At 59.5% G+C, this 21,665-nt stretch overlaps 1 protein-coding gene across 1 annotated transcript in view; it reads left to right on the top strand.

Annotated features, from left to right (window-relative positions):
• ATP6V0D1 (ATPase H+ transporting V0 subunit d1) overlaps positions 1–21,665 on the top strand; it is a 37,786-nt gene that overhangs the window by 11,657 nt on the left and 4,464 nt on the right. The window contains exons 2-4 of the mRNA XM_032424343.1: positions 11,497–11,668; positions 19,930–20,108; positions 21,475–21,554. Coding sequence (XP_032280234.1) covers positions 11,497–11,668; positions 19,930–20,108; positions 21,475–21,554 — 431 coding nt within the window. The remainder of the gene's footprint in view (positions 1–11,496; positions 11,669–19,929; positions 20,109–21,474; positions 21,555–21,665) is intronic.

Below are 21,665 nucleotides of genomic sequence, written 5' to 3'. Positions count from 1 at the left end.
ACTCATAACCTGGAGATCAAGAGTCGCCTGCCCTACCGACTGAGGCAGCCAGGCATGCCCGCGCCTGCTTTTTTTAGATATGGCATTAGGCGGTAGAGGAGGGCAGGGGTGGGGGAGAAAGCTGGATCAAGGGCTTTGGAGACTTGGAAAGGTCTGGTTGAGCTGGGAAACAAGAGTGTAGGGGACGGAGGATGGCCACACCTCCTCTGCGGTCTCTCCAGTCCTGCTCCTCAGCACGCTCTGTCTTCAGTGATGCAAGACCCACCAGTCCCTCCTGACCAGACTCAAGCCCACGTTGTCTCCATTCTGGCTTTCCCAGACTCATGTTTACCTCGGGCCTATTGCTTGCTCTGTATGACACATTCCTGTGTGGCTTTGTGGGTGCCTGCAGCCTCCACCCCCAGGGATCGCTGGCTGGGGGGAGATAGGGACCAGAAATCTGAGGCAGGGATTAGATTGGAGGGGTGTGTTGAGAGGGAGGGAGGAAGAGTGGACCCCCTCGCTGTTTACAAAGCCATCCTCCCTGTGGCCACAAGGGGGTGTGCCATGACCGCTGGGCTGGAGAGAGCCGGGGAGGGGTGTGTGGCTGACGGAGCTAGTGAGTCAGCCAGGCTGCCTCTCCTCACCTCTGCACATCATCTGCCTGTGGCCACCATCCCTTGGGACTCCATCTGGGCTCTACCTCCCTCACCCAAGTCCTAGTTGGCCTTCTCAGATTAAGCAGGACTCACGGCTCAGTGTCTCCTGTCTGTCCATCTCTTCCTGTCCTCACCTCCCTGTGCCCCAGCTTCCTGGGCTGGGAAGGAGAAGGCCAGGGGACATACTCGGAGGCTCTCCGCCTTGGTGCTGAGCACACGCTGCTCCAGCCTTAACCATCAGGCTGTCCTCACCCCCCACCCCCCCCACCCCCACCCCCCCGACGGGCCCGGGCCATGCAGGTGGCTCTGAGAGCAGTAGCTACAGCACAGTGTACCCACCACGACCCAGGGGTCGTTGGGGCTCCAAGCGGAGTTTGAGGCTGCCGAGGGATCGGGATACTTCCCAGGCTCCCAGAAGCACCACTCTTCCCCACGTGGCCTCCACTCTTGTCGGGCAGCCCTGGTCCCTCCAGGAGAGGGAAGATTCCTCCTCAGGACAGACTCCTTTTCTCCCAGTCTCCTTCAGCACTTTAGGGGATGCATACAGGTACACATGGGTAGAGTGACTGTGGGAAAGGTCCAGAGTAGGCACCCCAAACTCTGTAGGCTGTAGGTACACACAGTCAGGCTGGAAAGGGGTTGTTAGCAGGTGGCTGACAACTCTTCTCTTCCACCCTGCACCCCAGTTTGAGGGACCTTTCCATTGACCTTCCCGGCTTCTGCCTCATCTAACACCTACTTGGCTCTTCTGCACTGGCCTTCCTCCTCTTTTCGAGGCGGGAAGATCAAGACTCTGAAGGGCCACTTGGTAGGTTTGGCTCCTGTTCTGCATCCAGCACCCTGTAGCTTGAGGGCCTGGACGGGGCTGTCCCCCTGGGAACTTGGTGGTCCTGAAGAGCGGCAGGCAGACTTGTGGCAGGGGAGGGGGGTGTGTGGAGGAACAGCCCTGACTGCGTGCTGGGCACTGCTTTCCTGGCCAACTCTGGCCTGGCCCTGGGCACTTGCCCAGATCTTGTCTCTCCTTGGCTACTCAGGCAGCGGCTTTTTTCAGGCCTTAACCTCAGCTGAGGCTTTGCATGTGGCTGGCGGATGGGGCTTTCCCCTCTGAGGAATTGTCTTGCTGTCCTCACTGTTGGAACTCCACCTTCCCTGCCTTCCCCTGCTCTGGTGGCTGCTCAGAGGCTCCGCAAGGCTGGGCCTGCCCTGCACCTGCTGTCAGTTCTGCCAAGGCTGCTCCGTGGGTACCCAGGCCTCTAGACTCACCCTGAGCCCTTGAGTGGCCCTTAGGGGCTGAGTTGTAAAGGGTCGATGTGATCTAGGCCTGACCAGGGTGGAGAATGTCAGAGCCGGCCAGCCTCCTAGAGATAACCTTATCCAACCCTCTTATTTTACCTGGGAAATTGGGTCCAGGTGAGGGCCAAGGGCTTGCTTGCAATCTCCGGACACCGTGTTGGCTCCTCCTGTCCTGTCACCGTACAGTCTTTGGTTGTTTCCTTCTTATCCCTGCGTATGTTCCCTGAAGGATGCCTGAACTACGCCTCTGTGTGCCCGGCCCCCAGTTCAGGAAGTGGTGGTCAGGGTCAAGAGAGCCTGCTTTGGGGGCCCCTCACCATTCCCTCAGGCCTTGCCACACGGTATCTAGCTTAGAGATTAAAGGGTTGGGAGTTGAGGAATATTGATGAGCTGCAACACATGACCTAGCACACAGGGCCCTAAGGCAGCCAAGGCATGGCTTATAGCTCACCCATCCTCCCCACCCACTTAACCCCTTTAGGCTCCGAGGCAGATACCATGTGGCAAGGCCTGGGGGAAGTGAGGGTCCTGGAATGCTATCCTTCAGGCCTGGCCCACGCTCCATGTCTCACCCCCTTTCTCCATTGGCTTCCATCATTGGGACCTAGCCTCTGCTATGAGGCTCCCTGAGCAGGTGACCACCTATCCCAGGGGCTGGCCCAAGTCCACAGGACAGATCATGCTCAGTCTGGCATGTTACTGCCTACCCTGTACGTGTCCTGCCAGGCCCTTGAGCAGGTTGGGTAAATGGGTCTGAGGGTACTAAACAGGATCAGCCTGGATGCTTACTGCTCCTGCCACTTCCTGCCCAGCCCAAGCCTCTTGGCTCTGCTGGTCATGGGTATGGGATGGGTCAACTCTGCTTCTAGCCTGGGCTGTTCAGTCCAGTTTCTATAAGCTGCAGTAAATGAGACTTTGTGCTAAAAGCAGCATGGCTCATAGCCCCAAATGAGACTTGATCCAGTGAGCCCAGCCATAGGGCCTAAGTCTAAGCAAAATGAGTATTTCCATAGCTTTGGCTCGAGGCCTTGCGGAGCTGGCAGGATGCTCCAGCCAGGATCCAGCCTGGCCTGGCTTAATCTCACTGTGAATAGTAGCCACTGGGGGCCCTAAAACTGCCCTGTCCCCATCCAGGTGAGCTCCAGCTTTCCTTAGCATCCTTCCTCCAGAGGTCTGTGCATGTAGAACAGAAGCCCAGCATCCAGGGCTGATGGGATCGCTCCGGCGGTGCAGGCCCGTGGGCCCGGGAGCCAGACACGGGCATGGGCCAGCTTCTGAGCAAGCTCACCGCCACAACTGGCCCTGCCTGGGCTGCCTGGCACCTGGCCGTGTCGGACCACTTTACCTCTCTCACTCACACCCGGGCAAACTTCACATCTTTGGTAAAACGAAAAGCTCTTCCTCGCAGCCCCAGATCCACTCCCACCTGCAGGTTCTATAACTGTGGTGGCAAGAAAGAGCTGGTTCGGGCGCCTGGGTGGCTCAGTCGTTAAGCGCCTGCCTTCGGCTCAGGTCATGATCCCAGGGTCCTGGGATCGAGCCCCACATCGGGCTCCCTGCTCCGCAGGAAGCCTGCTTCTCCCTCTCCCACCCCCACCCCCCGCTTATGTTCCCTCTCTCGCTGTGTCTCTGTCAAATAAATAAAGAAAATCTTTAAAAAAAAAAAAAAAAGAAAGAGCGAGCTGGTTCAGGGTCAAAGTGCAGGGCAGCAGCTGAGGTGTGGCCTCCGCCTCCCAGGGCGAGGCTGGGCTGCTTGGGTCTCAGGCTGGTCTGTGGCAGGGAAACACAGGCAAGCTGCCCTCTAAGCCCTGTGTCTCCTGGGACAGGCCAGTCCCGTGGAGCCTTAGGGCCTGGGTGGGGATGTTCTGGTGAGGGGATATCCAGGCGGATCTCCGCTCAGTCAGAGGAGAGTTTCTTGGAACTTGCCCTGGGTGCAGCAGTAACCAGTTCTGCCCCTCCCTTTGGCACAGGGGACTGTCGCCTGCCTGGCACCCTTCTGACTGTTGGATAGGTTGACTTCCTCATGGGATATGAGGGATGCTTTCATTCTCCCAGCTGCAGGGACGAGGTGTTCCTAAGAGCATGAGGGTAATTAAATGTGGCTCCGCCACCACCTCCCACCTGTCTCAGAGCAGAGAGAAGGGTAGTAAAGCTGGGTCGGGCGCCCTGCTGCTCCGGGACATGGGGGGTGACACTCCCATTTGATCCGTGTATCTGGTATGCTGGCGAGCGATGCCACGGGCCCCTGGTGTCCGCTGGACCACCTCTGTGGATCAGTCCCATCCCCCTCTGTGAATGCCTCACCTCACTGAAAGGCCTCCAACATGAAACGAAATGGTGGTCCAGGGACCACGGAAGGCGAACTCTCTGTCCTTTCCCTGCAGGGGCCCTGCCGCACGCCAACTGAAACGCAGTAACTTGCATGTGGCCCTGCCAGCAGCGGACTCCAGGTTCTTCCCGAGACTGCTGGCCCGCCAGCCTGGGGGCTTCCCATGGACCAGGAGCTGCCTGTTGGCCACACCACCTCCTGCCTGCTCCCAAGGCCCCCAGGACAGCAGCTCAGGGTGTGGTGGGTGGTGCAGGCTGGGGTCCTAGCCTCTGTCCAGGTCCGCGGGACTGCCCAAAGCTCTATATTGTCTTGCTGGTAGGTGAAGTGGGACATGGGCTTGGGGACAGGAGGCCCAGATGTTGAGCCAGCTCTGTTCCTCCCTCCGTCAGAGACAGCAGAGTGGGGCCTGTGTGTTTGCATGCTCATGCTGCACAAGGCCCCCCATGGCCTTTACAGTGAGGAGGAGGATATGCCAGATGGAAAGGGTCGGGACAGACCATGGGGAAGAAGGGGAGGGGCATTCATCAGAGTACCAAGTAGGACAGCCTGAGCAATAGGCTGGGGCCGAGAACACGTACCACCTGACTGGTGCTGAGGGTCCTGGTTAGAGGCTCTGGCTGGGATCCTGTCTGCCTGGAGGGACGGACTATGTGCGTACCGCTCCGTTCTAACACTGCCTCTGCTCAGCGTCTGTCACTGGTGCCCTGGTTGGCGGGCACCGCACAGCCTTTCACCAGGTGACTGGCCAGGAGCCCGGATCCAGAGGGATCCACAAGCTGCTCAGAGCCAAGCTGTGGGACAGGATTTGGACCCAGGTCACTGTGGCTCCAAAGCTCAGGTTCTCACTTCCCTGCCCCACTCAGCCACCTAAGGAGCAATGTCCGAAACCAGTGATCTGGCAAAATTGGGCTGCAGAGCGGGGCAGGGGGCAGGAGCTGCGGCATGCATCAGCTGACGGCTGATAGCTAGATCTGTACTGGCCAGGGCAAGAGACCATGGGCATCTCAGGTGGAGGGGTGGGCAGTGAGGAGGTTCTGGAAGGGGAATGGCAGGCGGCACCTGAGGGAGTGGAGGAAGAGCCGGCATTTGATAGGATGAGCTGGAACTCAGGGTTAGTTGGTTGGTGTTACGTGAGGTTGGGAGGGGGCCTGTGCTGGGCCCTGGCAGAGGTCTGGGGGTGAAAAGGATGCTTAGTCTGTGCTGCGGGTCCCAGGTAGACCCCGGGTTAACGGTTTCCGTGCTGTGGCTCCCACTCTGGGAGTTCCAGATGTGGTGCTCTGACCCTGCAGAGCCAGCCAGTGCACACATCTGCTTTGGAGCTGATACGAAGAAGAGGTCTCAGCCATCCCCAGAGCCTGGGGAGGAGACTCAGGCACAGCACATTTGCTGAGGCGGGGCTGTGGCTCCATTGGGCCAGCAGCCTGGCCATCTGTCCGTATCTGTCCATCTGTCCGACTTTGCCTGCTTTGAGCCCCTGGAAGTTGCAGCTTTAGAGAGCATCTGGGGCAGAACAAGCCCTGGAGGTAGAAGCCAGTTCAGTCTCTTCAGAGTAGACCCCTCACCTGGGTGCAGGGCCGTGGTAGAACAAGCTCCGAGGGGCCCCAGCACCCTTGAAGGGAGTGGCAGGGTGGGCATGCTGGGCTCTAGGGAGCAGATTTGCACATCTGGTTTTACTCAGCGGGCCGCAATTCCTGAAAACCCCTGAGCTCCCCAGGAGAGCATCGTTGAGTGACCTCTGGAAAAGCAGAAGTGAAGTCTGGGAACACACTGTCCTCTCACACTGTGCCGCGGCCAGCTGGCCAGCGGGGCCCCTCCGTGGGCCGTGAGGCCATGGGTGAGTGGAGAGCAGGGGGCCGCCCCGCCCGGGGTGCTGTGCCAGACGCTGCCTGTGTGCCTGCTGGGCCCCGGGGCCGGTGTGGGGCCAGCCCCCTGGCACGGGCCGAGGCCCTCCCTTTTTCCTGTCTCCCTGGGGCCCTTGGGGAGGGGCTCCCGCTCGGGGCTGGAAGGGCCACGTGCTACCTGCCCCTGGGAGTCCTGGACGGCCTGAACGATCACTTTCGGGGCTGGCAGGATCTGGGAAGGGTTTCAGGAAGTGGATGGGGAACGGGGCTGCCTAGCTGCCACTGCTCAGGGCCTGGCTGGGACTGGCTGTCAAGCCCACACTTTGTCCCACCCAGAGAAGGGAGTGCTGCTCAGGCCAGGCGTCCGCATGCCCTCTTGCTAATCAGGGGCTGGATGGTCATCAGAGGTGTCAGCTGGGGCCAGGGCTCTGCTGCTGAGGGGTCCCGACCTGGAAGACGCGGGCTGAGGAGTAGGCAGGGGGTGAAGGGACGGGGAAGCCGTGGAGCCAGCTTGATTCTGGTGTACCCTGTGAGCTGGGGGAGGAGTAGCCGTGTGGGTGGGTGGGGCTGCAGCCTGCCCAGGGGACTTCAGAGAGCTCAGCAGAAGCCTGCAGGAGCCAGGGCCATGATCTTTGACAAGGGCAGACTCAAGGCGGACAGTGGTGCCCTATGGAAGAGGGAGGGCAGAGGCCTCTGGCTGAGGAAGCAGCCCTGTTTCCTGCACTTGAGGGGCTTTTTCCCGAGGGCATTCTGTAGACATCCCTGAAGCACTCGCTTGGGACGGAGATCATAGGCGAGTCGCCCTAGTGAGAGCATGGGACCAGTAGAGCAGAGAGTTGATGACTGAGGCTGGGATGGTGCTAGGGTTGAGGGCGTGGGGCCTCACAGACTGTAGGGAGGAGGCAGGGCTCTAGCCCTGAGGCCACAGAGGCCGCTGGGTAAAGGTGACAACGACACGCTGGAGTTGGACGACTTCACTCTAGTGACGGTGTGAGAGTGGACTTGGGAGCAGGGAGCCAAAACATGGGGCAGGAGACCAGCAAAAGGGCACCATGGTGGTGAGGAGGCCTGAGTGGCACCGGAAGATGGGAATTGTGGGGAGAGTCACTGTAATATTGGGACAGGCGACCCTGGGAAGCAGAGGAGGTAGGGGAAGGTCCTGGGTGGGGTGAGGGGTGCTGAGGAGCAAGCCCAGAGCCCTCAGGGGAGGCTGGAGGCACTGGGAAACTGAGTTGGGGGGCTTCCTCTGAGGAGGGGTTTAGGTCAGACTGCCGAGAGAACTTCCTGATAGCAGCACCGTCCTCTTGGACATGAGAAATCAGCCTCTGAGGAAGTCTTTTTGCTATGAGAGCTCCCAAGCTGGCCAGACATTCCTGGTGCTGGGCCACGGATGGGAGGATTTGGGGTAGACAGCTGGGCTTGTGGGTAGACCAGAGCGGTCCCGAGTGTATGCTAACCAGAACACTGCTCATGCCTCAGCTCCGGCACGTCTGGGGCTCTCGGGGGCTGTCACCGAGGCTGTCAGGCTGCTGAGCTCGAGGCACAGAGTAGAACTAGCCCCTGCCTTCCCAGAGCCCCTGGCGTCCTTGGCTGCCCTTGGGGGCTGGGCCAGGGCTGGGTGGCTGGGTCTCCCACGAAGCTCTCAACAAGTTCCAGGCCTCTACTCCTGTGTTTAGATCCCACCCCCAGGCACGCCCCTTTCTCTGCGTCCCTCAGAGCCCGCAGGAAGCTGCTGGTGGTGGTGGAGGGGGTGGTTCTAGCGGGCCTCCTCCCAGCCCTGAGGACTGTCTGAAGGGCCTGGCGCTGCCCATAACTGGTCCTGGGCGCCAGGTTGCTTGAACAGGGTCAGAGCTGGTTCAGAAGCCCTGTGTGGTCCAAGCAGAGGGATCGGCTAGCCTGCCTGCCTCCAAGTCGCCTTCTTGGCTGGCAGGCTGTCCCCTCTCCCTGGTTCACAGGGAGACGCAGGGCTTGGCCAGGGAAAGTGGTCTGGAACGGCCCTTTGACATCATCCCTGGGGGCCTTTAAAAAATGAGTTTCCTGGTAAGGAAGACTCCTTGGGCCTTGGGCAGGATTCTCAGTAGAGTCTCCCGGATTTGCCACGATCTGACAAAAGCCAGCAGAAACCAGGCAGCCGTCTGTGCTCCAGCCCCCCTGGGAGCCGCAGCTTCCCCAGATGCAGCGTCAGCAGAATGCAGGGCCAAGGCCCCGGGGGCTTTGCTGTCAGGCCTGTGCTGAGCCCCGCGGGTGGGAGCAGGCAAGGAAGAGCCCACCCCTCAGCTTTGACGCTCTCATTCACATGCACATGTTCCTGGCTTCTCTAGGAATAGACGTGGCCTCAGGTGATACCAGAGGGGCTTGCTGAGCATGATGTCAGGTGGGCAGCGAGTGTCCAGGCTGCCTCCAAGGTCATGAGGGCAGCATGCCCTCTGCCCCCTGCCCCCTGCCAGCTCTTCTGGGACTAAAGTCTGTCTAGGCAGTTGGGTCCATATCTGCAAAGCCCACCCTGGGCCAAGGGCCGTGGAAGAATGTGGTCAAGATTGTAAAGGGTGGGGGAGGAAAGGAGGCCAGAACTGGAGACCAGAATCCACCAGGTTTGATCCACATCCCGGCCCCTTGACACCTGACTGGGACTCTGGATAGGTTTCGTGTTCCCTCTGATTGCTCTTTTCTAAGTCTGTGAAATGGGCATGGCTGGGAGGTCCAGCGCACATGTTGCTCCTGGCACGGGACTGAGTACACAGCAGGGAGCCCTCTGTTTCCAGTTAGAGTGGGTCTGGGTTTCCCCTGGTGTTGGGGTGCTGACTCCCACTTGACCAGTGTATTGGATGGAGAGTCAGTGGGAGCTGGAGAGCGGGGAGGGTACTTGGCAGTGGAGAAGCTGTGGAGCGCGCCTTCCCAGCGAAGAGAAGCGCTGTTTAGAAAGGCCGAGGCAGGGCACGCTGCCGGAGAGCTGAGGCTAGGGGGACAGCATTTAGGGAAGCCTCCAGCAGCGCATGCAAGGATGCTTTGGAGGGGAGGAGGCAGGAGGCTGGCCTGGGGCCCAGGGCCTGGACTTGCTGTCCCAGAGAATAGTGGGGTCACTGGCATGAGGGGCCCTGCTAAGGGGACTGGGTTTTGCCCTGGCCTCCAGGCCCAGCTGTGAGCTAGAGAGGAAGGAGTCTTCTCGACTGCGATGGGCTCTCGCTGGCTGCAGTGGCTGGATGGATCAACGGACAGGTTTGGTCTGGCAGCTACTGCACTAGACGGTGTGACCCAGAACACCACATTCCAGCCCCGGCTTCCAGCTGCTGTCGGCTCTGCAGCTTCCCCTAGTGGGGATGAGCACCTGCTGTGCCCTGGCCAGAACCCCCTGCCCACTTTGTTTTTCAAGCGTCACAATGTGTGATAGATACAAGTATATTAACTTCAATACTATAGTAAGAGGGATCAGTTCATATACTCACTCTCTGTTTCACACCCAAAAAACCACTTCGAGAGCATTAACGATCCCTCAAAAGTGATCAGTTGTGTGTAAGTAAAACCATGTTTCTTTTAAAAAGAATTCTGTGCTTTTCCAGGGTCGAGGATGTTAAAATCTGGCACATAAAGCCCATTACTAGAGGTAGGAATACAAGGTGATGGACTATTCAGCAACCATCAGTTATGGCTAAGAATTTTTCTTTGACAGCCAAATGGGTAATTAAACATTGCAACAACTTGAGTGCCACTGAGCAAAACACCTTCTCTCACCCATGCCTTAGTCTAAGCATAGGTGGGCCTTGGCCAGACCATGGTCGGGATGGGGAAGAATGGAACCCAGGGCAGGGACTCGTGGCAGACAGCCTGGGGTGAGGACGTAGGAGTGTGCACACCTCCTGGGCCAAAGGCAGCAAGGTCCATGGGGTAAAGCAGGGGGCTGGTGGCTTCTCCCTGTCCTACCTTGCCCTCAGTTCTGTCCCACTTTTGGGTGGCTGTGGAGAGAAGGAGATGTGAGTGGCAGGGCGATGGCAAGAGCAGCAGATGGTGAAGGCCTCCTGCAGGCCTCACGAGGCTAAAGTCCACTCTGTGAGGGCCCGGGAGCCACAGAGGACATGAGTGCTGGTGGCCACCTGGGTGCCACCCAGAGCTGCAGGGAAAAGACATCTCAGCCAGGGGTGCACACGCTCTTCCCTCCCTCTCACCTCCCCCTGTCACCTGCTCCTTCATCTCTCCTTTAGCACCCCTGACTCCAGGCTGGGAACGTTCTTCTCTTGATGGGGTACAGGGGTAGGGACTTCAAAGGAATTATGTGCCACACTGACCTTTCCTTTGAAGTGGCCCCAGATAGCATGGCCCTTCAGGCCCACAGACACACAGGGAGGCTTGATCAGGGGGGCTTGTGGAAATGTTCACGAGTGTTACCCTTTCTGTCCTCCCCTGGACAGCCTCCCCAGGGGACAGAAAACACGTCATTCCTTACAGCAGAAGCCGGCCTTGGCTGTTGGGCCTTCATACACGCACGCACGCACATATGGGTACCTTCTTGGCCACTGTCCTTGGTACTGCTGTCGCTGCTACAGTGTCCCCCATTTCAAAATCCAGGACTAAACCCACCTGCTGTCCTCACCAACACTCTCCCCAGACTTTTGTCCATTCCCCAGTTATTTACTGAGCATGAAAACGCACCAGAACATACTCTGTTCTAGGCCCTGGGACACTGCAGTGGCCCCAGATCCCTGCTATGATGGAGCTTACGGGTCCTGTGACGGGTGGAACAGTGTTACGAAGAAGAGCGGCACACGTGAAGGGACAGGGTGGTGAGGCTGCAGGAGAGGTCTTTGAAGAGGGGATGTCTGAGGAGAGAGCATTACTTTCTAGGCAGAGGGACAGGGAAGGCCCAGCCTGGCATGTTCTCTCATCGTCTCAGTCCTATCTTGGTGTCCACTCAAGTCCTGCCTCCTTTATTTTATATGCGTTGTTTCTGCCCGGGGTGTGTTGGCTTGCTCTTCTAGCCCTGAGGCTCTGGAGGGCAGGGTCCACGTCTTACCCTGCTCTAGGTTAAGGCCATCCCAGAGCCCACCATACAGAAGGGCCTCAAAGGCAATGGGTTGTAAATGGCACCCGGGGTTGGGGTTTCCCAGGCCTTCTTGTCCTTTGGAGGAACAGTTGTTCTACTTGTGCTTGGCCTCTGAGGCCCAGTGTACTGGCTCATGGCCCAAGGGTCTGGGACATCTCTGGAGCCTTGGCCTGACTGCCCTGGAGTAGGCCCTGAGCCAACAGGGAGGTGAAGGCGGGGACACGAGGTCAGGGTAGCAGCAGGCCACAACTCCAGGGGAGAGACTGGGGCCCAGAGTCCGGGTGGGGATGGGGTCTTGGGGTGCTGGGGAGGCTCAGCATGGCCAACCCTCACCCCCCCACCCCCTGCCTCGGCTTTCAGACCTGAAGCTGCACCTGCAGAGCACTGACTACGGCAACTTCCTGGCCAATGAGGCCTCGCCGCTGACCGTGTCAGTTATTGATGACCGGCTTAAGGAGAAGATGGTGGTGGAGTTCCGCCACATGAGGAACCACGCCTATGAGCCACTCGCCAGCTTCCTGGACTTCATTACGTAAGTGTGCCCTGGAGTGCCTTCCCGTCCCTCTGGGCAGCATAGCTGCACCTGGTGCAGCTGGTCTAGCATGGGCTCAGGCCAGCTGCCCGCAGGGTCTTCCTGGGCTGTGTGGCTGCGCTGGCCGTTCGGCAGCCCTGGACCTCCAGGCCACCACCAGCCACTTCACTGCTGCCTGGGAAGCTGGTGGGCAGGCAAGAGTGTCCCACACTGTCGTGTTGGATGAAGCCCTTTTCCCTGCACCCCTGGCATTACAGAGATTGGGGTGGGGAGACCAAGGATGATGGGAGCACTTTTCCTCCCTGACCCTGCAGCATGCACACTGAATACTTGCTAGGTCCCCACTTCCCATCCTGGGGTCAGGCTAAGGGGATGGGCGGAGCTCTGGAGAGCCAGATTCTTGGAATGCACCAGTCAGGCCCTCTGGCCCTGTCTGAGCTGAGGCCCATTCTCCATCTTCTCTGTCCATGGCCTTGGGTCTTAGGGAGAAGGGGGAGGCTGAACACCTGGCTGCCTTTCCCATTTCCCCAGGTCCCCATGCTTATGACCCTTGACTGCCTGGCTTCCCCACTGTCTAACCGTTGGGTGTAGCCCTGCCTCCACTAAGCTCCTGGAGAAGCTGAGCAGGAGAAAGGCCCCTAGGTCCTGCAGGCTGGGGGGGGGGCACGTGGATGAGGCAGCCCCTGCTTGCCAGGTATGCCTGTGGACACGGAGCTAGAGAGGCTCCTTCTGCCAGGATAGCCCAGGAGCCAGGAGCCAAGCCTGGTGAACAAAGAGATGGCCCCAGAGGTGTGACTGGTTGCTAGCTTAAATGAGTGTGCGCCGTGTTAGTGGAGTGTGTGAGTGTGTGTTGTGGGGAAGCATTTCCAGGTACTCTTCTGGGCACTGTTGAGCTTTTACCATTCCCTGATTTTGGTGCTCCCACCCGCCTCCTTCGCACCTGGCACACCTGCCTGGCTCGGTGCTTCCCGCCTGCCCTGCTTCTCACCCCTAGCAAAGAGAAGCCACTTACTCAAGATCCACTTGCTCAAGGAGGGGCTGCAGCTCTGCAGAAGGGCTCCCTCCTTGGGTGGAGGCCACAGGCTGGGACCCTTGAAAGGCTCGGGGAACCTGCCCAGGCTGGGAAGCAGTCTCTTTCCCAGCCACAGGTCTCCTTTCTTGGGGCCTTCTTGCTATCCTGGCTGGGCCTGTAATTGCACCTCCCTGGCTCTGGTCAAGGTACAGACAACATGACATGGTCCTTCTGGGGCGGGAGGCCAGAGATGGGGCATGTCTTGTGCTGCTGAGTTGGGGGTCACGCTGGAGCGTCCCATGTGTCAGTCAGCCCCCTGGCCTGGGCCTGTGGTATCCCTTGCCCCAAGGCCAGAGCTGGGGACATACCAGGAAGCAATGCATTTATTGCCAGAGCCCAGCCTTCACCTTGTTTGCACAAGGCTCTTTCAGCTTCCTGATGAATGTTCTGGCCTTGCCAGCTAGGCTGGCCAGAGGAGGCCTGACCCATGCCAGTGGTCAGAGGGCAGTTGTCATCCATCTCACTGCCCGCTTGGCCACCTGCCTGTGCAGCTAGCTCCTGGCCTTTCTTGGTACCCTTAGAGGCTTGGTCACAGCCTGCCAGGCCATGAAACTGGAGAGGGCTCCAAGCGTGACTGAGGCCGCACAGCTGCCAGCTCTTTGCTGGAGGTTGGCTGCAAGCAGCAAGCGTGCTTAAAGCAGCCAAGCACTATCCTGTGGCAGGCCGTCACTTCCCCGCCCCTTCCATTCATGGGTGATCGTGGCTTAAGTCTTCCCATCTCCTCATTCCTGCCCTCACTCAGGAAGAGCTCAGCAGCCACGTGTCAGCCTGTCTGAGCCTGTGGCTGCTCGTTCTATGACCTCGTCATCTCCAGTGACCCACTCCTCTGCTCTCCACTCCAGCCGCCCCCACCGATGGCTACCCAAGGCCATGTCACTACTGGAACTGTTCCACCCCAAAATTGCTGAGTCAGCCCCCCCCGAGTCAGGCCCTCCAGCCCACTCTCAGTCCCTTGTGGGACGCGGGTTCCGGACTTAGCAGGACACTGGGCCTTGCTTCCTCCCCTGCTGCCCCTTCTGTCTTCATTTTCCTCCCTCCCCAGCTGAGGTTCCCTGGTCCATCATTTGAGCACTCTTCTGCCAGCATCCGCAGCTCTCTTGGCTGCCCGTCTTCTGGTCCCGCCCTGGCTGGCAGCCCCCCAGCCCTGGAGGAATCCCAGCAGCCTCTGGCCTGGAGGCGCCCTCCCCCACCTCCACAGCCTGGAGCAAAGCTAGGGAAGCCAGCCTTGCGTGGTGATCCCTGCTGCCAGACGTGCTGCTCACCAGCACAGCTGGCCTCGGCTTGTCTCTGCCCGGCCGGCCGTTTGCCCTCCCTACCCAGCACCCCGCAGCCCCCCGCCAAGGTTGGGAGAGCACCTCACCATCTTGCACACCACTCCCCTCCTGCCCCCAGCCTTCTCTCTGGGCAGATGGCTCACCTTCCTCCTCCATGGAGACAGTAGAAACCAGTCACCTCCCAGCACCGCATCTATGTCCCCAACCCTGATCCGAAGGCAGAGGCTCCCTCTTCTCTTGGGTCCTTCTGCCAGAGTCCCGAGCCCCCTCACCCCACTCCCTGGACCCTGACTGGCCACTCACCTGTACTCACCTGTCTGTACGGCCACCTTCCACTTCCAGGTTCTTCCCATCAGCATCTGAACAGTGCAGATCTCTCACACCGTTAAAAACCCACCTCCTGAGGCCTATGCTTTTACACACACTATCTGTTCTCTCACCCCTGCGCCCAGCCCTGCCCATCCTTTGCGTCCCCAGTCTGCTCCCAGCCCTCCCATCACTCACCACAAGGCCCTGACCAAGGTCACCGCTGACCTTTATGCGGCAAGGTTTCCAGGCCTCATCAGGAGCCACGGCCCTCTCACCCTCACTCCCACAGCATCTCTGCCATTTCACTCCTGCCTCCCTGTCTGCTCTTCTCCTCCACTCCTGCCTCCCTGTCTGCTCTTCTCCTCCACTCCACCTCCTCCCCTTCCTCCTTTCTGGGTCATCCCACAGTGTTGCAGAAAGAGGGGATCCCTTCCGTCGGGGCCAGGGCCCATCCAGGGCAGCACCCCGAGACGGGGAACTCACACCTGGCTTCTCTGAGGAGGTGGCTGTGTGGCTGAGGGGAAGGGTGTTTACAGGAAGAATTAGAGGAGGGGGGCTTCTGGCCCGAGGGAACCGTACATGTCCCGAGCAGCTGGAGCATGGAGCCTCCAATCCTAGGGATGTCCAGAGGAATGTAACCAGAGAGGAGAGTGTGGTTACCTCAGGGAGGGGAAGCGTCTGCTAGTGGCTCCCTCCTGGGTGTGACTACTTGAAGGAACAGTGCCATCATTGTCCACAGACAGAGCTGGCCGCACTGGGGTGGAGGTTGGGACCACCACGAGAGATCAACTTGGCTCCATCCCTCAGAGTCCCTTAGTTGCCTTCAGAGCTGCCCCTGGGTGGCGGGAACAGGATTCCCCAGGAGGTGGTGGGTTCCTTGTCACTGAAAGTGTGCAAAAAGAAGGAGGTCAAGGCCTTTTCTGCCCTCCCATGGTGAAAGACAGTGGTCCCATGGTTTTGTAGATCCCTTTGGCCAACACACATGAGCAGTATCAGCTCTGGGCTGGGCCCGGCGGCAGGAGGGAGGGGCGTGTGAGTGCAGTGGGATGTGGGTGCCGGCGTGGTGTGGACAGCTTCTGCAGAGGCCTGTGGGCAGCTGCTACAAAGAGAGCCAGGGTCATAGGACGCTTCCCGGCATGAGGAGGACTCCAGGGTCAGGTGGGGTTAGAGAGGCTGCTCAGGAGAATGGGTGGTGAGAGCAGAGGCAGCTGTCTGGTGTGGGGCAGACAGGCCTTGAGCGAGTGAGAATCTGTGAAGTAGGCTGTCATCGGTCATGTGGTCTTGAAACGATTTAGCTCAATTTCATGGTGATAAACGTACTATGTCACTGTACCAAGGGTCCTCTCTGGGCCTAGCCATTAACTTGCTTTGAGACTTGGGATGGAGCCTCTATTAGGGTCTTTTGGCATTGGGAGGGGCATCTTGATCCAGGCCATTCCATGATGGCTTTGCATAGGAGAGTAGGCCCTGAAAGGGTAGCTGGGACAGTTGCTTGTGCGAGGTGAGTCTGGTCTCTGGGAAGTTTCAGGTGGGCCTCAGAGGCTTTGTCTTTAGATGAGTGAGCCTCCCTGGAGGATGCCTTCCCCCTTGAGCAGCGGCCAGGTACCTGTTGGCAGAGCTTGGGCCTGGTAAGTGGCACCATCTGGGAGAGGTGAGGTCCAGTCTTTCTTCTGTACCAGGGACCTCAGTGCCACCAGCTGGACTGGGTAGCTGGAAGGAGGCTTCGTCCCAGGACAGTGGCCTCCAGTACCCAGCGGGCCTTTTAGCGTACCTGCCATTCTCCCCAGAACTTTATGCACCACAGGCCACAGAGGCATCGGGTTACCTTGGGTTACTCCCTATCAGGTTGCTCCCTCTCCTGGCCCTCTGGCCCTCTTTTTTTTACAACCACTGTTTTTGGGTCCCAGCAGGGTCTCTACAGCTGGGGCTCTAGACCTGCCATGGTTTCTGGGCCTGCATTAGACCTGTCTCCGGCCTTGAGAGTGAGCCAGCGGTGACACTCTTTTCCGGAGACTGAGGGAGAGCTCACAGGAGCTCTTCAAGGCCCAGAAGGCTTAGGTCAAGTGCGAAGACCCAGCTGGGCCTCTGAGGAGGGGCAGGATTTTGATGATAAGGTCAGAGACTCATTAGCTCTGCTGTGCGCTGCATTTTGGTTATCCTGATTGCAGAGGGGAGACTGTGGCTTGGCAGGTAGTGTGCTGTGGCCACGACTTGATATCTCTGTATACCTTCTGCCCTGGGCAGGGCTCTGCAGGACTCTGATGTGATTGAGCACAAGTACTGCTTAGGAGCAGCCTCTGCTGGGAGCTGTAGGATGGACAGACTGGCAGAGGTACCTAGCCATCGGGGGCTCCTCACCAGCGCCAGGCCAGCCCCCAGGGCCAAGATGATGAGAACATGGAAGCAAGCCATGCTTCTCCAGCAGGTGGCGCCAAAGGGTGCAGCAGAGGGACCAGGCTTGGCTAGGGGCTCTGAAGACTTCTTGGAAGAAGGGGCTTCCTAAACCCCAACCCGAGACTTCTGTGGGCCCAAGCTGAGTCTTATAGGCTCAGGGTGAGGGAGGGCCTCTGGGCAGAGGAATACAGACTCCCCAATCCCCACCCCACAAGGGCCTCTTTGGCCTGGCGGGCAGCCGCCTGTCCACTCCCCAGCTGTCTTCCTCTGGAGGGAGATGCTGACCAGCTGGAACCTCATTTTCTCCTGTTGAGGCCAAATGAGGGGAGGATTGGTGGAGTGGCTTTCTGGGGGCAGGGAGGCAGCTGCCGAAGCCAGGCGAGGAGGAGGAGGATTTCCCTGCCTGCTGAAGGCCTTGGCCTTGGGGGAGAAGCAAACAGCCAGCACCATCTCTGCCAGGCCTGCTCTGCCTCTTTTCTCCCAGGAAAGACGATTCTGACTCTCACTGGGCCGGGGAGAAAAGCAGGGGCTGCTTCTGCAGCAACCTTGTCGTTGACTCAGGGAGAGGGAAGAGCGGGGCCTGGCACAGGGTTATCCAAGGCTGGCCTAGCCTGGGTTAGAATGGGGCCCTGGAAGGGGCTGGGGAGATGTGATCAGAAGTGGCCCTTAATTGGCTCAGAATTTTCCTTGGTGCCCAGCCAGGACTTCTAGGAGGAGAGGCTCGGGGTAGCTAGGGGTTGCTACCACTGGCCCCCACGTCTGCTCTCAGGCCTGAAGCGTGAATCACAGCTGGCCTGTTCCACACCATTGGAGGGAAAACAGCGAAGCCGGGATGGTAGAGTCTTCCCGCAGGGCTCTCCCCTGAGTCCCCACCAGGACCCTGAGGAGTATGAGTGCCTCTCCTGGACCCTGACCCCAGCCCACCCCCAACATAAACAGATACCCTGAGTTGTGGACACAAGGAGTGGGGAGGTTTAGAGAAAGAAAACTGGCTTGTGGGGATTCCTCTGAGAAGACAAGGCTAGATGGGGAGTGTAGTGCCAGGGCATGGGGACCCTGGAAATGGGGACGTAGAGCTCAGCTGCCCAGTGGCATGGCAGGGCTGAGTGCCCGTACTCTCTCTTCCTTTTTTGGACAGTGGGGTTGCTGATGCTGGTGGTTTTGGGATCAATGGGATAATAAAGGCCTAAGAAGTATGTTCTGCCCCCTGTCCCTGTCCAAAGGGTTGTGAGAGTGTAGAAGAGCATCTTCAGGGTGGGGGCGGGGGTCTTTGTGGCTGTCTTGGGGAACAGGATGGCTGGAGTGGGGCTGGATGGGATGCAGGTAGAGGGCTGCGGGAGGTGACATGTAGTCCTGTGGTACTGTGCTACGTGAGATTCTGGAGGCATTGGGAACGAGGGATGCTGTCTAGGGTGGAGGGGATGCAGGCTTGGGCTGGAGGCCAAGGCACAGAGCTCTAGCGAGCTGTCTCTGAGGTCCCTCTGCTCTGCCAGCTCTGTCACGTCAGGGGCAGAAGGCTGGCCATTTGGGCTTCTTGGCTTGCAGCTACAAATGAGCCCCGCCTGAAGCCCTCAGTTTGAGAAGGGGGGGCCTGTCTCTTCTCAGTGCACATCCTGTCGCTGACCCAGCCGGTTTGGGGGCGGAGAGAGGGCAGCTGCCTGGCCCCAAGCCCAGGAGAGCAGAGGTCGCAGCAGGGCGCTGGGCTGGGTGGGAGCTGAGGGAGGGCGCAGTAAGCAGGGGGAGTGGGGGTCAGGCCAGGACAGGAGCTGTGACTTCTTCCTCCTGCCGCCTTCCTGGAGGGCCTTGTGGGAGCTCCCCACATGGCTGGCCCTCTGACTTGAGGCCTGGGCCACCCCTTTCCCATTTTTCTCTTGGTATTTAGGGCCACTGCTCACCAGGGGTCTTCTGTGGACAGCTTCAGCCTTCCCAGGACGGGCCGACCTGCGGGCCACCGAAAAGCTAGGGCCAGACCTGTGCTCAGTGGCTGTTCAGGGCAGAAGCCTCCACCCCGGCTCTGACCCTGCAGTGGTGCCCCGCCCCCCGGGCCTCATCCACTCCCTTATTCCCCGAGTTCATCACTGGTGACAGGCTGGAGGAATGTTGTGGTCACTGCCACCTGACTGTGCCTGGGGCCTTCTCCCGTCTTCACCTTGTGCCCACAGAGGCGACTACATGGCTCTGCCTCAGCTCCTTTGTGGCATTGTCTTAAACTTGCCAAGTCTGCAGCGGGCCGCCCCACCCTCCCCAGCTCCATAGCCCCCTCTGCTGCCCATGTGCTCTCCAGAGCGCAGAGCCAGGGGAGCCTCGGCCTGGGATGACCTGAGCCCCGCCTCCAGGCCTCTGGGTCTCCTCCAGGCCTCCTGGCTGGATACCTGGCCTTGGCCTCTGGCCCTGGGGAGGAGGCGGTGCTCTGCCTTTGGAGTGGGGCTGCACAGGGCAGCTATCTACCTGTTTCATCTCTGCCGGACCTGGGGCCCTCCTTCACAGGGGCCCTCCCACTGGCTCCTTCTGGCCTTGCCTCCTTCTCTGCTCTCTCCCCTCTCTACCCCTCAGCCTTTTCTCTCCTTGCTAACCACCTCCCACCCCCAGGCCTTTCCCACCCAGCAGCCAGATTGACCCTAATGGGACTGTGGGACTCCCTGCCTACGTCCTGCTCATGGATCCCTAGCGCTCAAAATGCAGTCAGGGCCCTGAGCCTGGCCTGGAGTACCCGTGTCCAGGCCCCAGCCTGCTGGCTGCACCGGCCTGGTTCCCTCCCTCTGCCAGCCCTGATCTGTGCCCAGTTCCTCGAATGCGGCAGGCACTCATGAATGCCTCCAGGCCTTTGCACACACTGTTCCTTCTTCCCAGAACACACTTTCATCTCCCAGTTCTTTCATCCCCCAGGATGGCCTCGCAGCCCCCTCCTTGTGCCCTGCTGGAACTGTTCACACCGTGGGGTAGTTACCTGTTCCCAACCACTGAAGGGGGTGTGATCTGTGCCACACCCCCCAAGGGAGCAGCCGTGTGTGTCCCGGACTCCTGGTGCTGGAATATAGGGGTGCACCTGGGCAGGGAGGTGAGCCAGTGGAGCCGGCCCGCAGCATCCTCGAGGCGGCATCACCATGGAGGGGCCGGGGACCTGTGCGGGTGGGGGCAGGGCGCAGTGCTGGACAAGGACTTGCAGACCCCCCTCCCTGACCGGCTTCCCTGCTGTTGTGTGCCTCTCGCAGTTACAGCTACATGATTGACAATGTCATCCTGCTCATCACGGGCACGCTGCACCAGCGCTCTATCGCCGAACTTGTGCCCAAGTGCCACCCGCTAGGCAGCTTTGAGCAGATGGAGGCTGTGAACATTGCACAGACACCTGCCGAGCTCTACAATGCCATTCTGGTGGACACGCCCCTGGGTGAGCCACTGGGGCGGAGTGGGGAGGTAGGGGGGCAGCGCCTCCATGCAGGGTTCCTGTGGGGACCCCTGGGGGGTGATGCTGAGCCAGAAAGGGAGGTCTGCCCCCTGCTGCTTATCTTTATCTTTCCGTAGACTTCCCTCTCATTCTCTCACCCTGCCTTCTGCTCCTTTCCTGTTGCTTTTGCTGGGCCAGGCAGGCTACCCCCAGGGCCTGACTCGGAGCATGTAACTTTGTGAAACTGGCCAATTTCTCAGGATGCAGGGGAGGGCGGAGCTCATGGAGAGGGGAGAGGCCCGGGTCCCTCAGAGTCTTGGGAGCTCAAACTGTGCTCGATTGTGGCCCCAAGCTGGGCCAGAGTGGCTGGCTGCCTATGAGGCAGAGGAGGGAAGCAAATAGCTTCACTAGCCTCCACAGAGCAGGTCCCAGGGGCCAGGTCAGGCAGTGTCCGGCAGGATGCAGGGTTCGTGTCAGAGGCCAAGAAAGGAAGGGGAACTGGGAGCTTCCTGCAGGGCCCCACCTAGGCAGTGCTGGCTCCTGCCTGTCTTGGAGGCTGGGGAGAAGGCACTAAGGCTGTCACCAGCTAGTGCCCTCATAGGCCCAATCCTAGCCCCCAGGGCACCACCTCCGGGAAGCCTCCAGGGTTAAACCACTGGGTTACAAGCTGCACTTGTTTCTGTACTAAGAGGCCTGAGCCCTACCTGCTGGGCATATCTGCCATAGACTCTCCCAGGAACTCTAGGCTGGTTCTGGGCTGTTTGTGCCTTCTCAGTTTCTCCATCTTTAAAGAAGAGACAGACCAGTGAGTCTGAGGGCCCCTGTCAGGGGAGGGGGCTCTGTCCTGCTCTGGCCTCCACTTTCAGCCCAACAGTGGCCCTCTGGGTCACTGGTCCATGCCCACCCAGCTCATTCCTTGTCTGAAAGAGAAAGAGGCTGGTTTCCCAAATGTGGACCCCCGGCCCTCCCGGGGGTTGCAGATCTGTGGGCATCAGACCCCAAATCCACAGCTGCCCCTTAAGGAAGGAGGATGTCATGGTCTCTTATGCAAGTCTGTCTTTGGCATGGTCTGAACTTGGGTCTGCCCCAGAGGCGATTAGATCATGTTATGGCTGGCCGCCTCTTTATAAATCAGTTTTAGGAGCACGGATGCAGGAGAAGCTCAGGTCAGTGCACATGGCCCCGAGTATTGCTTCTGCCACTTCCAAGGCAATTGCCCAGGCGGGGTTGAGGGGGCCCCCAACCCCTAGGCGGTCAGGCCTTGTGGCAGGAGCCCTCTGTGCCCTGCAGGGGTCACTGAACAGCAGCTGGATTCTCGCCTAGGCTGAATCCAGTCACCCACCCTCACCCCCACGTCTTTCTTCCCCAGCGGCCTTTTTCCAAGACTGCATTTCAGAGCAGGACCTTGATGAGATGAACATCGAGATCATCCGCAACACACTCTACAAGGTAGTGCCCTCGCCGGTGGTGGGGGCTGGCCTCTAGGCGGGGGCCCCTGGTGTGGTGGGCTGGTGGTTTAGGTGGGGTGCTGGGACAGGACGCAGCTGCACCAGGCTCCTA

Source organism: Phoca vitulina, unplaced genomic scaffold, assembly GCF_004348235.1.
Source record: "Phoca vitulina isolate PV1807 unplaced genomic scaffold, GSC_HSeal_1.0 scaffold30, whole genome shotgun sequence".
NCBI classification, from domain to species: Eukaryota; Metazoa; Chordata; class Mammalia; order Carnivora; family Phocidae; genus Phoca; species Phoca vitulina.
This window is presented reverse-complemented; position numbering and strand designations above follow the sequence as displayed.